The following is a 17,416-nucleotide window of genomic DNA, read 5'->3' as shown; positions in this document are numbered from 1 at the left end:
TTAATTGGTATATCCCTTGTAAAAACTAGGTCTAATCTTGCCGGCTCATCGTTTCCTCTGAATCTTGTGTTTTCCTTTACTCTTTGGACCATCAAATTATCTATCATTAGGTTCAGGAATCTATCTCCCAGGCATCTTCCCCCATACCACTTTCATAATTTTCCCAGTCTACCTCCTTACAGTTGAAATCTCCTACCAATATCACTTTTCTCCTTTCCTTAATGATTCTTGTAAGACTCCTTATTGTGTCATCTATCATGTCTCTATATTCTTGGTTAGTCCATGAGTTTGTTTTTTGGTGGCACATATGTTCCAATGATTGTTAACTCCTTTTTGTTAATATGCATCTTAACATACAGTATTTCTGATTTTCCTTCCCCAAACTCCACTTGATTTACCACTATCTCCTTCCTTAACATCATCATGACTCCTCCTCCTCCTTTACCCACTCTGTCTCTCCTCCATATATTATACCTTTTATCTATGTCTATTTTTATTGCCTCATTTAATTTTGTTTCCACCAGGCATACAATATCTGGTTTTTCTTTCTTTATGTAATCTCTTAATTCTAATTTACTAGATAAAAGTGTGTGTGTGTGTGTGTGTGTGTGTGTGTGTGTGTGTGTGTGTGTGTGTGTGTGTGTGTGTGTGTGTGTGTGTGTGTTCACGAATGTTACAAGGCGGGGCGCATGTAACTTATCTTTCGAGAGGGAGAAGGGAGGGAAGGAGATGGGAGGAGGAAAGGAGATGGGGAGGAGGAGAGAGAGAGAGAGAGAGAGAGAGAGAGAGAGAGAGAGAGAGAGAGAGAGAGAGAGAGAGAGAGAGAGAGAGAGAGAGAGAGATGGGATTGGGTAATTTTAGACACAAGGCGGGATGCATGTAGCTTACCTTTAGTGATTGGTGGAGACAAGGATGGTGGGAGGAGCACTAGGATTTCAAGGACAGCATACGGCATGTGTAGTTTTTATCCAACACACTATACGGGACAACTGAACTGAAGAAAGCTCAGAAAAAAAATATGACGTCTACGTAGGCGTCACCGTATATGCTACTGGGGCTTCATGAAGCCTACATAGGCGTCACCGTATTGAAGGGGTTAAAGTTGACATGTATCTCATTCTTGAGTTTTGTTACAACAATACACATTACATCTGGCTTTTTTTTCTTTCAAATAGTCCCGAACTTCTAATATACTTGATAACAAACCATCTATGTTAGTATAATTCACTCTTAATTTATTGCCTCCTCCACGACCTCTTCTTTTTTCCTTAAGTACCACTTCTTTAGTCTCATATCCAGAACCCTCCAATAAAAATTCTTCTTCTCTATCTCTGTCCTTTTCTCATTTTTTTTTTTAGCCTCACTTCTTAGCACTTTCTCCTTTTCCCTTTCCTCTAAGTTCATATCTTTTTTATCCATATTTCCTTGTGATCGACATCATTGGCTAACTTCCCTTTTCTAGCCATTATTTCTTCTACAGCCACTTGAGATCTCATTTTCACCTTCATTGGTCTCTTACTCCCTTCATTGTACCTTCCCAGCCTAACCACTTCCTCCATCTCTTGGTCAAATTCTTGTGTGCTGTCTTGTACCCTTTTGATAACCGTTTTGGCCATTTCACTTTCTTCACGTTCTCTTGTGAATTTATTTGGATTTTTTTTTTCTCTCATCCCATAGATCATGAAGCTTTTTTTCTTGTCCACTGCATCCCGCACCTTTTCTTTGATAACTTCGATTACAGGAACTTTTGTGTTCTCTTGAATTTGTCTCTTTACCACTTCTGAAAATTTAATTTTTTCCTCCTCTTGTTCTTGTTTCCATTCATTTCTTAGTTCTTTCAATTTGTTTTCACCTAGACCACCTTCTATCCTGTTTGTAACCCCTTGCTGCACTTTATCCTGCAAGTTCTGGCATGTGGTTTTTAGAGCGTCATTTTGCTTCCTTATTTCTAAAATCTCCTCTTTTAATTCCTGGTTTATTCCACTGACCTTTTCACATTCAGTTATTCTCAATTTCAAGGCTGTGTTTTCTGATACCAGTCATTCATGTTTGTCCTTGAGAATGACATCGCCTCCTTCAAACATCTTAATTCTCTCTCTACATTTACAAGTCTCCTCGTATTTCCTTGTTCATCTCGGAAACCCGAGAAATCCTTATCTATAGTATCTTAGTCAGCTTTCTTAAACCAATAGGTGTTTCTATATAACGTTGATTTTCGGCTGGTGTATGTTTTAGTTCCTCCATGCGCCTGGCATCATTACTCTCTCTTTATCTATTCCTTGGCTATACGTAGTCTAACACTTATTTCATTTGGAGACAGGAGAACACTATGGCCCCCCCTCGCCCTGTGCATATGTCTAGGACTGGGTCCAGTCCTTTTGTAGCATTCTCTGTGAGCAGCTCAGACACGTCCATCCTCAACGATGGCTCCCATGTGTATTTACCTAGTTGTAGTTTTGTGTATTTACCTATTTGTGTATTACAGGGCCCGAGCTAAGCTCTCTGTGACCTGTCTCCTTGTCCATTCCTGTCATATCTCTCTTTCATCTGATTGACACACACCGCGTCAACGACATCACTGCTCAGTTTATTCCACTTATCAATGCTACGATGCGGGAAACTGTATTTTCTCACGTCATTTAGACAGATGTCCTTTATTAGCTTTTTCCATGTCCTCGGAGATGATTACTTGTGGTCACCTTTATCAACTCTCTGTCCAGTATGTCAATCTTGTTCACCAATTTATACATAGTTATCATGTCTCCTCTTGTTCTTTTCTCTTCTAATGTGGTCAGCCCCAGCTTCCTCAGTCTTTCCTCATAGTCTAACTCCCTGAGTCCTGGTACCATCCTTGTTGCCAGCCTCTGTACCCTTTCCACCTTCTTCACTTTTTTCTTCATATGCAGTGACCAGACACATGCTGCATATTCTAACTGGGGTCTTATTAAGGTACATAATATCTTCTACATCATTCCTTCATCTAGGTAGTGGAATGCAAGGCCAATATTTTGAAGCATGTTGTGTGTTTTCCAAAAAATCTTGTTAATGTGTTTCTCCGGTGACAAAGTGTTTTGCACGGTTACTCCTAAGTCTTTCTCCTCATTGGTCTCTTTAATTTTTTCATCACCCAGCCTGTAATCCCTGTTTGGTCTGTATCTACTTCTTCCCATTTTCATAACATGGGTCTTGTCTATATTAAATTCCATCTGCCACTCCTTACTCCACTCATATATTTTATCAAGATCTTCCTGTAACTTGTTACAATCTTCCACATTCTTTACTCTCCTCATAATTTTAGTATCGTCCAAAACATGTTCATGTAACTGTCAATTCCTACTGGCATATCATTAACATAAATCAAAAACATGATGGGACCCAGCACTGACCCTTGTGGAACTCCACTGGTTACCTTCCACTTGGACTTCCTTCCTCTCACCACTGTTCTCATTTCTCTTCCCATTAAGTAATTTTCCATCCATTTTGCTAGTTTATCATTTACTCCTCCAATCATCTTTAGTTTCCACATCAGTCTATTGTGTGGTACTTTATCAAAGGCCTTTCTCAAGTCCAGGTAGATAGCATCCACCCATCCCTCTCTATGTTGTAGTATGTCAGTCACTCTTGAATAAAAACATAATAAATTGGATACACACGATCTTCCTTTTCTGAAACCAAACTGTCTTTCACTCAGAATGTTTTCACTTTCTAGATACTCACTCCACTTAGCTTTAATTACTTCTTCACATACCTTGCACAATATACTAGTCAACGATACTGGTCTATAATTTAGCGGTTCCATTCTACTACCATTCTTATATATAGGCACAATGTCAGCTCTTTTCCACTCTTTCGGGACTAATCCTGTTCGTATGGAGGTTTCCACAATATCAAATACAGGGTTCAACAATTGATCCTTACATTCTTTTAGCAACCTCCCAGATATGCCATCAGGCCCCATTGATTTATTAATATCCAGATTGCTAATGATTTTCCTTACATCTTCCTTAGTAACCATGATGTCCTGCATTTGCTTTATTTCCTTAGGCCTTCCTCCCATAAAATGCTCCTCTTTTGTAAACACTTTGCAAAAGTTGTCGTTCAAAATTTCAGCTATATCTTCAGCATCTTCATATACTTCTTCCCGTTTTTACCTTTTCTATTGCCTCCTTTTATTTAGTTTTCCATTTATGAATTTGTAAAACATTTTTGGGTCACTATCACAGTTTTCCACCACCCTCTGTTCATATTCCTTCTGTGCTGTTCTCCTTACTTCAACATATCTATTCCTTGCTGTTTTGTAGACTTCTCTTGATAATACATCACTGTTTTTCTTAAGTTTCTTCCATGCCTTTTCTTTGTTCTTTTTGCTTCTTCACAATTTCTATTAAACCACTGTTTATTATTTAAAGTCCTCTTTCTGTGATATGGCACAAACTTTTTCACAGCAGAGTTATACAAATCCATAAATTTATCGTATTTCAATTGCATATCCCTTTCCTGGTATACCACGGACCAGTCAATTTCATTAAAGAACTCCCTTATATGGTTATAATTTGCCCTAGTATAATTTAATTTTTCCTCCTGCGTTCCACAATCTTATTCGTGCTTAATTCCGTATCCAGCTCAAAGCTTAGGACATCATGATCGCTTTTCCCCAAGGGACATTCATGTTCAATTTCCTCTTTTAGAGATTCCCTGGTAAATACCAAATCCAACCTTGCTGCAACATCTTGTCCCCTGCACCTTGTTGGTGATCTCACCCACTGTGTCATCAAGTTATTTGTTGCTACCTTTAACAATTCTTCTGCCCACTCACCACCGTTCACCACTTCGTAGTCTTCCCACACTATTTCTTTGCAATTAAAGTCTCCAACTATCATCACTCTATCCTTTCTGTTGAGTTCTTGCTTCATTCTGTCTAGAGTATTTCTCATCACCATTTGGTACTGTTCATATTCCCAAGCACTGGTTCTGGGTGGTATGTATACTGTTATAATATTAATGTCCCTCTTGCCATCTGTTATAAGCATACTTATCACTTCCTCATTTCTCTTACTATAGTTCACCTCCTTCACTATCAGATCTTCCTTAGTAAGAACCATTATACCACCACCACCTTTATTTTTCTATCATTTCTCCATACTTTGTAGTGTTTTACAACAAACCAGTCTAGCTTTATTTCGGGCCTTAGCTTTGTTTCCACTACACACATTATGTCCGGTTCGTTATTTCTTAGGTAATCCATACATTCTAGCCTCTTAGACAGAAATCCATCTATGTTCGTGTAAGTCACTTTTATTCCATTCCTAGTCTCATTCTTCCATGTAATGCCTATTTCGTCTGTTTTATCCACCACTTCTTTAGCCTCCCATTTCTCATCCTCCAAAAAAACTTGATCTTCTCCTCTGTTCTTTCGTCATTCCTCTCCTTCACTTCAGTTACAAGGTCCTTCATTTTCATTCGCTCATCTTGTGACATATTTCTTCTTATGTAAATTGTTTTGGTTTCCTCAGAGTCCTTAAGTTTCCAAGCCCTCCTCAACAAGGCCTCCACTGCCACCTGAGACTTTAATTTAAATTTTAATGGTCTATTCTTGCCTTATGTGTGTAATAATAATAACAATAACAATAATATATGGTTTATTAGGAATTGCAGTACGTACATACTGAAAATATACATATGGGGATTGGGGGAGGCTTAAGATTAAAACATTACCTTAGTTGATTATGGCTAGCACCATGGTGGGGATCCCACTGTGTTGGTAATGGTCGGTTCTCGAGGCCCTTATGGGCCTGACCACATTGTTGACGTGTGGCGTTGGTTGGTTGGGGGGCATTAGGGGAAAGGAGATGTTATAGCCGTGGGTGGCTTAGCAGGCCTCTATCCAGCCTGACGAGGGCCTCTTGGTGTCCAGCAGCCAGTCTGGGAAGACTCAGGGTAGTTAGGGCGTGATCGTAATTAATGTAGGCAGGGCCAAGGATGATCCTGTATGTCCTCTTTTGCACATCCTCCAGTTGTTGCTATTGAGTGGAGGTGAGGGAGGAAGACCACACTGGTGATACATACATAAGTCTCGGCAAAATAAAGGTGATGTATATCCCCTTTAACTCATCAGTTGGTGTACCCAGTGACTTACGTCTGCGCAGCATGTAGAGTCTGTAGGCTGGCGACCTCACTGTGGCAGTAACGTGAGCTGGTCATCCACTGTGGCCCGGAGCAGCTTGGCTGACCTAACCACTTGGAGGGAATGAGGGCCCTGGGAGAGCTGTAAGGGAGGGGGGACTGCTGCTGAGGAGGTGCAGACATGCATTACCACAGTTTTGGTGTGGTTGATTGTCATCCTGCTCTCCGCTGATCATTCCTGCAGTCTGTTCAGCGTTGTTTGAAGTGCTGAGTAGTCTGGGTTTTTGTTGTCGATTGGCACACCCACAGTGCAGTCATCCACATATTTCCAGCGATGAGGGGTGTTTGTCAGAGCGTCATTAATCAGTATTAGGAAACAGTGTTGACCCATCTTGGTGTCCTGAGGGACTCCACACATTAGCTGTTGGTAAGAGGATGTGTTTCTGAAAATGCACAGCTTATCAGCGTCCCTTGAGGAATTCGGCCAGCCATGGTGTCAGGTGAGAGGGAAGACCCAGACTGATGGCTTTGTTGATGACAACAGTGAGGTCAACCAGATCAAAAGCTTTCGTGAAGTCCACAAAAGCAACTGCTAGAGAGGTGTTTTGTTTGTCCAGGTGACTGAATGAATTCAAGATAGCTGATTAGGTAGAGGTGGAGGTGGCTCTGATGTTGCCAAATTGCTGTATGTCTAAGGAGTTTCTAATTTTGTTGTATCTCCAGTCGAACACAAAGTCTTCACAGATGAGGCTAGGGATGGGTGTGATAGCGACTGGCCTGATGTTATTGAGTGACTGTGTGCGTGTATTTACCTAGTTGTATTTACCTACTTGTAGTTTTACAGGGCCTGGGCTTTATGCTTGTGTGGCCCCGTCTCCATATCTACACTTATCCAATCTTATTTTAAAAGTGTGCACACTCGTTGCAGACACTACTTCTTCATCTAAACTGTTCCACGTCTCAATACATCTCATGGAAACTATATTTTTTAATATCTCTCAGACATCTTCCCTTTCTCAGCTTTTTACTATGCGATCTTGTGCTTCGGATGTCATATTCTTCTCTCAAGATCAGTTTCTCATTATCCACTTGGTCCATTTCGTTGATCAATTTATAGACTTGTATCAGGTCTCCTCTCTCCCTTCTTTGTTCCAAGGTTGGTAGATCCATAGCCTTTAGTCTCTCCTCATATGTCATCCCTTTAAGTTCTGGGACCATTCTTGTAGCCATTTTTTGTAGCCTCTCCAATTTTCTTATGTGTTTCTTATGTGTGTCTGTGTGTGTGTGTGTGTGTATTCTGGAAACCAAGCTTTCCCTTCTTGTCAGCAGAGATAGAAGATATGTGAGTGTTTTCCACTGCACAGAACCATAAATCTACAAGCTTTACCTTAACCTTCATTCCCTGCAAACTTTCCTCTAAATTTCTAACAGGTGCACTATTTGTATTTTTCCCTGGTGGTGGGGGGTGGCCTGGCCACACACTGTGGCAGTGTTGAAAGAATCATCTTATTTCCTGCTTGTTGTTTCTTACTAATAAAGGTTGACTGACAGGTAGGAGGGATGGAGAGGGGCCTGTGAACTCTTCTTGTGTACTTTTCTTCCTATATTGTTCTGAAGCTGTTGTCATTGCTCTTCTAAATCCAAACCCTTAAGGATTTATACATAGATAGAGTAATACTTGTAGTTTCAGGAATTTATTACCTTGCGGTGCACTTTTCAGGTCAACCGAAAGCTGACGGAATATGACCAGCGATTGAATGAAGTGGTGGGAGGAGCTGCCAGTGTAAGAGATAAGCAAAGTGGAAGCTCCAACAGCACAAGTAACAAGTGGGGAAGAGAAGACTCTTCCCAGCAGTTCTATGTCACTCATGGTCTTCCAAATCCAGCAATGAGTCCAGCTGTCTTTGTTCCTGCTAATATTGTAAGTGCATTGGCATCTATTATTGCTTAGCTGGTATCTATTCTTGGCTGAATCAATATTAATTTTCTTATTTTCCTTATCAGTTCAGTTTGTTTCCCTATTCAGTCTTACCTAGAGTGATACAAGTCATTATGCTCTTGCATTATTTCATGCTATGATGTCATTCCACTTTAAGATTTTGTTAGTGAAAGTTACAATTTTCATGCATCTTCTTTACAGATACAGCCAAACTTGGTCAACTTGGCTGCTGCTTCCATGTCCGCCCGTGCATACCTCCCATCGTCACCTCTGACTGGGTTCTCTGGTGCTTCTTCAGGACAAGAATCCTCATCAGTGTTGAGTCAAACAATGAATTCCTCAGCTAGATTTAGTGCCAGCCATTGTTTACAAGGGACTTTTGCTAGCTGCTCCACCCCCCCTTCAGAAACCACCTCTCAGACAGACACTAGCTCTGTACGTGGCTCCACCGCCAGCAGTGAAGAAGGATGTACAGATACTCTACAGTGCAAGAAGCGTACAAAAAGAAAATTCCTGGATGAAGATGAAAATAATGATTCTCATTCTAAACAAACAAAGCTTTAAGGTCAGTAGCATTTTAGCTTTACTTATTTTATATTTAAGCTGCCCAAATAAGGATGTGTTTTAATTGTTTTATTTAGGTGCTCTTCTCCAGTGAGAAGCTAATGTGTTTATTTCTCACCAATGCACAATTGTGTGAAAAATAATTTTGGATTATATTAAGTTATGTTTGTGTTTAAATTACAGTGGTGCCTCGCGATAACGGACACTTCGGGGGGTGAGGGGTGGTTTGTTGCTGTGAATTGTCTGTACTGAGAGCAGATTGTTTGTGAGACCCTTAACAACCACCCCACCTTTTCTCTTTTTCAGTAATTTATTCTCTTTTAATAACGCAGAAAAATATTTTTGGTAATTTGAACCATCTATGCTGAATGTTGATATAAAAAAGTTCATTATTATTTAAGAAGTGTACAGTAATAGAAATTTGCCTACCAAGAATAGATGAATTAAAGATATAGCTTACCATTTGGTGTAATGGCCGAGTCCCAGGTGGTCCAGCGGCATCTTAGACAAGTATTTCAAGACTCCCTGAAGGACACTGCTGAGATGACAAAGATGGGAAGGAAGACAAGAGATCATCAGAGTCAGACTAAATTACCTCCATATTATTGCCATCTCTCCATAGATCACAGGCTTGCCTTCTTTCTCTAACCCCACTCCACCATCTTACCTTCTGTCTAAGTCTTTCTTTCTTTCCTTTTGTTTCTATATAAATAGGTGAGTTTATGAAATTCCTCTAACTTTTGTTCCACTTTGCCATCGTGGTAAAAATTAAGGCATGTTCTTTATAGAGAAGTGTTCCTCCATCTTAAACGTGGCACCTTAACAGGGAAGTGTCACACTGCTGATTGCAGAGACCTTGCAGGCTCGCACCTTATACAGTCTCACTATAGAGTATTGCCCTGCTGCAAACTCCAAGACAGTAATCTGAAATGTGAACAAGTACTTACTTCTTGGAAGAAATTCGAGAGAGAGAGAGAGAGAGAGAGAGAGAGGCGTTGACATCGTTTATTTTCCACCGACCAACCATGCTGATGACACATTTTGCTCTTTATGTCATCTAGCCTTCTTCATACTAAATTATCGTTTGTTAAAGCAAGAAAAAATGAAACTGTAGATCCTGAAAGACCAGTAAATGAAGACAAAAATAAAATGGTTTAGGAGTTTGTTTTTGCTGTCTGCTGCAATTCAATGCGCTCTCTCTCTCTCTCTCTCTCTCTCTCTCTCTCTCTCTCTCTCTCTCTCTCTCTCTCTCTCTCTCTCTCTCTCTCTCTCTCTCTCTCTCTCTCTCTCTCTCTCTCTCTCTCTCTCTCTCTCTCTCTCTCTCTCTCTCTCTCTCTCTCTCTCTCTCTCTCTCTCTCTCTCTTCAGTGTAGCAGTGTCATTATCCTTGCTTGCCCAACTACATTCAAACAAATGCACAACTAGCAATTCACTTCAACAGGCCAATTTTCCAACCAGCCTAGGACCCCAATTTACCATGAGTGTCACTCTGCTGACCCCCACTGGCAAGCAGTCACCACTCTCCACCTTATTACAAGTTTTGTAAATTGTAAACAAAGAAAATGAGTTACAGTTGTATCTAGCATGCAGGAGTAGATAAACATGAGCCTTGTTGGGTTTATTTATTGTGTCATGTATATTCATCCATGTGGCCATGCTGGAACTATGGAGTCGTGGGAAAGAAACTGCCATTACAGTCCAAAAAAAAATAGATTAGTATCTGACCAATCTGTTATTGAGCAAAATCCATTATATACTGTGAGGCCCATTGTTGTGACGCACCACTGTATGTTGAAGAAATTATTAGGTCTATTCCTTACAAGTGTGATTTGACTTGACACATGCTAATCTTGGCACTCTTGTTTCAATGCAACTTTTGTGTGTATTCTCATTGTCGGTGTGCTTTGTGTGTCATTTATGTTTGAATATTTACTGTTTTTTTTTCTTTTTACCCCATTTGATTGTTTTATTTTCTCTCTCTCTCTCTCTCTCTCTCTCTCTCTCTCTCTCTCTCTCTCTCTCTCTCTCTCTCTCTCTCTCTCTCTCTCTCTCTCTCTCTCTCTCTCTCTCTCTCTCTCATCATTATTAGGTAGAAAATTATTTCAATTTTGCATAAAATACCATGTAAATATTCACTCCTAAAGATTTTTCATAATTTTGTCCTTGTTTTGATATTTGTATTCATCTAATTGACATGAAATTTTCACGCATTATTGTATATACAATAGTGACTTCCTGGAGCATGATAGGATGATAATGCATCAGATCCCTACTTCTCTAGAAAATATTATTCACTCGTATATGAGGGTTCGGACAGTGTCATCAGTAACATCATGGCAATCTGAACTGGACACTCTGAGTCGTTATTAGTGTGATGAAGTGAGATGATGATACTGTGAAGTAATTATTACATGTCTGCTCCAGCTTTATAGCTCTGTCTCAAAATAATCTTTTGTGATAGTTGTGTGATGTATAGTTGTGATGATGAAGGTAGTGAGAAAAAACAATGTTTGAAAAGATCATAGCAGTCTTATGATATAGAGGTGGAGGTGAGGCAAGCATCTTGGAGGTCTTGGAGGGGGAGATACCATGCGTGATGAAGGGGAGGGGAGGCAACAGCTGTCACAATACTACATTTGTTTTTTTGTTGTCCTCTCTTCTTTTTGAAGTTTCTGATTGTAATTATTGTCAATTTATGCCTGTAAGGACGTTATTTCAGGAAAAGTAGAGAGCTCTTGACACCTGGCCATGTACTGTGCAAGGCTTGCTGGTGGGAAAGATATTTAATTATCAAAAAATAAACTATACCATATGGTAATTTACAGTCTGAAGGTTTTGGAGAGATAAAAGTAATCCCAAAATTTTTAATCCCCACAAAATAAAATAAATCCTGCCCTGGCTCCCTAAAGTCTGAGTTGTTGAACTCCCCATCCTCTGCCCCCCCTCTTTTTTTTGGGGGGAGGGGAATATATATGTTGGACATTCACGTTTATCGGACCAACCTTTTCCCCTATTAGTCCGAGTTAGTGAGGGTCAACACTGTATATATATATATATATATATATATATATATATATATATATATATATATATATATATATATATATATATATATATATATATATATATATATATATATATATATATATATATATATATATATATATATATTATTATTGGTGGTGGTAAGGAAACTCAGGAGTTACAGGAGTACTTTACTTCTCTATCATTTCGCCTACAAGGCTTCTTCAGAGAGAGTGTGTTGAGAGTCTTGTAGGCAAAAGAGAGAGTCTTGTAGGCAAAACGTTAGAGAAATAAAGTACTCTTGCGACTCCTGAGTTTCCCTACACAACCAACCCACCAATCTGTTACACTTTATAGCATATATATATATATATATATATATATATATATATATATATATATATATATATATATATATATATATATATATATATATATATATATACACACACACACACACACACACACACACACACACACACACACACACACACACACACACACACACACACACACACACACACACACACTGCTGTACAAACACCTGAATCATGAACATCAGGCAATGTAAGCAACCATCACTACAAATCAAAATTCTATTTGCCACTTTACTTTTGATTCAAATTCACTGCAGGTCTCCTGCCTGGTGCCACTCTTGGCCACTACTGATGCCGGCCCCAGTGTTGTGAAAGAGAGAGAAGTGCAATGTTGTTTGCTAACTCCCAACCTGTTAATACCTATTTGATTGTGCTCCAAGATGTTTTTGCTCATATTTCAACTTATGTATCATTTAACATTATTGGTGACAATCATGAGGCTGTTGATGACAGTGGCAGTGCTAAGAAGTGTCAAGCCATCTCAATGGAAGCTAAGATGGCTATAATAAACTAATGCAGAGTAATATGGTAAAGGTAATCTGCGTTTACAGCACAGCAGTAGCGTAGTATTTGTGCATTTCATTAGTGAATTTATTTTGTTTTATCATTATGTTTACAGTATCTTTATCAATGTGTACTAAACAGACTGTTTAAAAACAACTTTACTACATTACCGAGATGTATGCATACAAAATACTTTTACAAAAAAATGATTTACTAAAGGCTAAGGAACCTAACTCATTCATAAGTTGGGGAGTGTGCACATACACACCTCAGGCAAGTGCAAGTTCGTTAGCTGTGTATTGGTTCAGTTTGTGGCAGCTTGAATAGTGTATGCACACAAGATAATGTTGTGAGTGGTAAGTGCATAATGAACACATCAACTTACAGATAAGCTGTGGAGTATTCTTTCCAAATGCCCAAGTTTACTATTTGCATTCTTTATGGGAGATGACATCCCTTCTTATGTTGATTTTCATCCATGCACTACACAGTGGCAAGCCTTGTCCTCTGAAATCTCCTCTTCCCATGAGTGTATCTGCTTTGCCAATTATGATTCCATATTATCATGATACAAAATAAACTATAAGTTAGAAAGAGCATCTTATTAACAGAGATATATTTCCTTAGCTCTGTTGTAACTTTTTGACTCCCAATTCATCCTGTGGTTCTTTGTCAGTTGAGAGCAATACACACTGGTTATTCATGAGACGTCCAAAATTAGGTTATTGAAAACAAACACCTTAATGATTATAAGGTTTGTTTATTAGAAAGAAAACTGTGAAAGCAACACAAACACATGAATAATTGCCTGATGATGATTTTACTGAGTGCAATGTTCTGTTGATCTGTGACATGTTTCCCCTAGACTTTTACTCTTAATATTCTTGTCATTATATATTTGTCATATTTGTCATACGAACCATTTAGGAATGTCTGGTTGGTGTTTGAGTGTGTGGTGACAGTCAGGCAGTCAGGTTGCATCTTTATAGACATCATGTTTGTATTTCTAAAATGAATGTATGTTTATAATTATATCTCAGTAATACCACATTGTAATATATTGTATTTTACAGTACAGGGCTAAAGTAGTTCAGAGTGCATACACACACACACACACACACACACACACACACACACACACACACACATATTAACAAAAAGGAGTTAACAATCATTGGAACATATGTGCCACCAAAGACAAACTCATGGACTAACCAAGAATATAGAGACATGATAGATGACACAATAAGGAGTCTTACAAGAATCATTAAGGAAAGGAGAAAAGTGATATTGATAGGAGATTTCAACTGTAAGGAGGTAGACTGGGAAAATTATGAAAGTGGTATGGGGGAAGATGCCTGGGGAGATAGATTCCTGAACCTAATGATAGATAATTTGATGGTCCAAAGAGTAAAGGAAAACACAAGATTCAGAGGAAACGATGAGCCGGCAAGATTAGATCTAGTTTATACAAGGGATATACCAATTAACGATGATATAAGATACAAGTGCCCATTGGGAAAGAGTGACCATGTAATATTAGAGATGGATATAGAAGAAGGAAAGGAAGATAGAGATGAATCATACAAAGGAGACCGATTAAATTACAGAAAGGCTGATATTGAGAATCTCAAGAACTATTTTAAAAACGTAAACTGGGAGGAGATGGAAAACTCATTAACGGTTCAAGAGAAATATAACTTATTTTTGGAAATATACAAAACTGGGGTCAGGGAATATGTTCCGAAATATAGACCTAAAGAAGGGAAGAAAGATTGGTTTAATGCAAGATGTGCTAGGGCAAAGGAGAAACGAGATGGAGCATGGAAAAGGTGGAGAAGAAACAGAAATCCAGAAAATAAGGAAAACTTCAGAACAGCAAGAAATGAATATGCTAAGGTGAGAAAGGAAGAAGAAAAGAACTATGAAAAGGACATTGTCGAAAAATGTAAGGAACAACCAAAATTGTTCTACAGATTCGTAAATGGAAAAATAAGACAAAAAGAAACAATAGAAAGGTTAAAAGGAGAAAACGGAATGGTGGAAGACCCAAAAGTATGGCAGAACTGTTAAATAGTAAATTTCATGAGGTCTTTACTAAGGAATCCAAATTTGAAAGACCACAGGGTAATAGAGAGACTGTCTATATGAAAGAGATTAAAGTAACCAAGCTTGAAATAAAAAGTTGATGACGGAATTGGATGAGGAAAAGGCAATGGGACCGGATGAAGTCTCAGGCAGAATACTGAAAGAATGTAGGGAAGAACTAGCAAGTCCAATATACAACATCATAAAATGCTCAATAGAAAATGGAACAGTGCCAGTGGAGTGGAAAAGAGCTGAGGTGGTTCCCATATATAAGAGCGGAAGGAAGGAAGAACCTTTAAATTACAGACCGGTATCACTAACTAGTGTAATATGCAAGATGTGTGAAAAAGTAATAAAGAAGCAATGGATCGGGTTTCTTGAAGACAACAAAATATTATCAAATAGCCAATTTGGTTTTAGAAAAGGTCGGTCATGTGTGACAAATTTATTGAGTTTCTACTCTAGAATAGTTGATAAAGTACAAGAGAGAGAGGATGGGTTGACTGTATTTATTTAGATCTAAAAAAGGCTTTTGATAAAGTGCCACATGAAAGATTACTATGGAAGTTAGAGGAGAAGGGTGGCTTAAAAGGAAGCACATTGAGATGGATGAAGAATTACTTAATGGGAAGAGAAATAAGGACGATAGTTAAAGATATGAAGTCCAAGTGGAGAACAGTAGACAGCGGAGTGCCACAGGGGTCAGTATTGGCACCAATACTTTTTCTCGTATATATAAATGACATGCCAGAGGGAGTGAACAGCTACATAAATCTGTTTGCGGACGATGCGAAACTGTGCAGAGTCATTAAACAAAAGAGGATTGTGAAATACTACAGGAAGACTTAAACAAGATCTGGAAATGGAGCAAAAATGGGAGATGGAATTCAATGTGGACAAAAGCCATGTCATGGAAATGGGAAAAGTGAAAGACGACCAGTGGGAATCTATAAGATGGGAGATGGAGTAGAACTAGAAAAAGTAAAAAGGAAAAGGACTTGGGAGTGACAATGGAAGAAAATAATCAACCGGTTAGCCATATTGATAGAATTTTCAGAGAGACGATAATTTGCTAAGGAATATTGGAGTAGCATTTCACTATATGGACAAGGAAATGATGAAGAAATTGATAAGTACTAAAATAAGACCTAGATTGGAATATGCAGGAGTTGTGTAGACTCCCCATAAAAAGAAACACATAAGAAAATTAGAGAGACTACAAAAATGGCTACAAGAATGGTTCCAGAATTTAAAGGGATGGCATATGAGGAGAGACTAAAGGCAATGGATCTACCAACCTTGGAGCAGAGAAGAGAGAGGGATCTGATACAAGTTTATAAATTGATTAACGGAATGGATGAAGTGGATAATGAGAAACTGATCCTGAGAGAAGAATATGACTTTAGAAGCACAAGATCGCATAGTAAGAAACTAAGGAAGGGACGATGTCTGAGAGATGTTAAAAATTTAGTTTCCAAAAGATGTGTTGAGACTTGGAACAGTTTGAGTGAGGAAGTGGTATCAGCAAAGAGTGTACATAGTTTTAAAGAAAAATTGGATAAGTGTAGATATGGAGACGGGACCACACGAGCATAAAGCCCAGGCCCTGTAAAACTACAACTAGGTAAATACAACTAGGTAAATACATAAGCAAGATATTTGGACTATCATATAAGATGTTGACTAATATAAGAGTGGTATTTCATTACATGGATAAAGATATGATGAAAAAAATCATCACAAGCATGATATGTCCAAGGCTGGAATATGCAGCAGTGGTATGGTCTCCGAGCTCTAAAAAGGATATATGAAAATTGGAAAGGATACACAAGATTGCCACAAAGATGGTGCCGGAATTACAGGACCTCACATATGAAGAATGACTGAAGGAAATGGGACTGCCAACCTTACAAGATAGAAGAGAATGTGGGGACCTAATAACAATGTATAAGATAGTAAATGACATTGAAAAGATACACAAAGAAGACCTGGTGCTGTTGACAGAAGATGGAAGGACAAGAGGACATGAAAAGATCAGGATGAGGCAGTTGTGAAGGATATTGGAAAATACAGTTTTCCACACAGAACGGTGGAAAAATGAAATGCATTGGATAATGGAATTGTCACAGCACTTAGTGTGCATAACTTTAAAGAAAAACTAAATAAATGGAGATGTGGAGAATGGACACTATGAGCCCCACTCAAACCCTGTGCAATACAACTAGTTAAATACACTGTGTTCTCAGTCCTACCCAAAGATCAATCTATGAGCTCAGAGCTTGTTCTGTTGGGGAAGGCTGGTTAGGTGACCAGCAGGTGACTATAAATACAGACACACACACACACACACACACACACACACACACACACACACACACACACACACACACACCTAGTACAAGAAATAGAGGACTTCCATAGAATTGGAAAGTTCACAGGAGAAGGTATGAGGCCAGTAAGAATCAAATTTAAGTCACAAAAGGATGTAGATGAATTGGTGGAGAAGTCATGGAGGTTAGCCCAGCAGGAAACAACAAGGAAGATTTGGTTGAGAAGAGATCTCGGTGAAAAAGAAAGAGAAATGTTAAATGAGTTGAGGAAGGAGGCTTTGAAAAAAAATGAAGAGAGGACAGAAGAGAAGAAAGAGTTTTTCTGGAGAATCTTGGATATGAGACTGAGCAAGTGGTTCATAACCCAGAAAAGTACAGTAAGAAAGGACTAAAGAAACTTACGTATGAGCGGAATGTAATGTATTCCAACATAAATGGAGTGATATCGGGGATTTTAGAACTCAACGA

At 38.7% G+C, this 17,416-nt stretch overlaps 1 protein-coding gene across 5 annotated transcripts in view; it reads left to right on the top strand.

Annotated features, from left to right (window-relative positions):
- LOC123515448 (F-box only protein 28-like) overlaps positions 1 to 17,416 on the top strand; it is a 185,558-nt gene that overhangs the window by 129,998 nt on the left and 38,144 nt on the right. For 2 of the 5 annotated variants that reach the window (XM_045274021.1, XM_045274018.1), the window contains exons 8-9: positions 7,844 to 8,044; positions 8,264 to 8,627. In XM_045274021.1, the coding sequence (XP_045129956.1) occupies positions 7,844 to 8,044; positions 8,264 to 8,626 (564 nt within the window). In that variant the 3' untranslated portion in view covers position 8,627. Of the gene's footprint in view, positions 1 to 7,843; positions 8,045 to 8,263; positions 10,678 to 12,283; positions 13,125 to 17,416 lie in introns of those variants that run through there. The other 3 variants (XM_045274020.1, XM_045274019.1, XM_045274017.1) reach the window with 3 other exon arrangements.

Source organism: Portunus trituberculatus, chromosome 39, assembly GCF_017591435.1.
Source record: "Portunus trituberculatus isolate SZX2019 chromosome 39, ASM1759143v1, whole genome shotgun sequence".
NCBI lineage: Eukaryota > Metazoa > Arthropoda > Malacostraca > Decapoda > Portunidae > Portunus > Portunus trituberculatus.
Note: the sequence above shows the minus strand (reverse complement) of the source record. Positions and strands in the feature narration are given on the sequence as shown.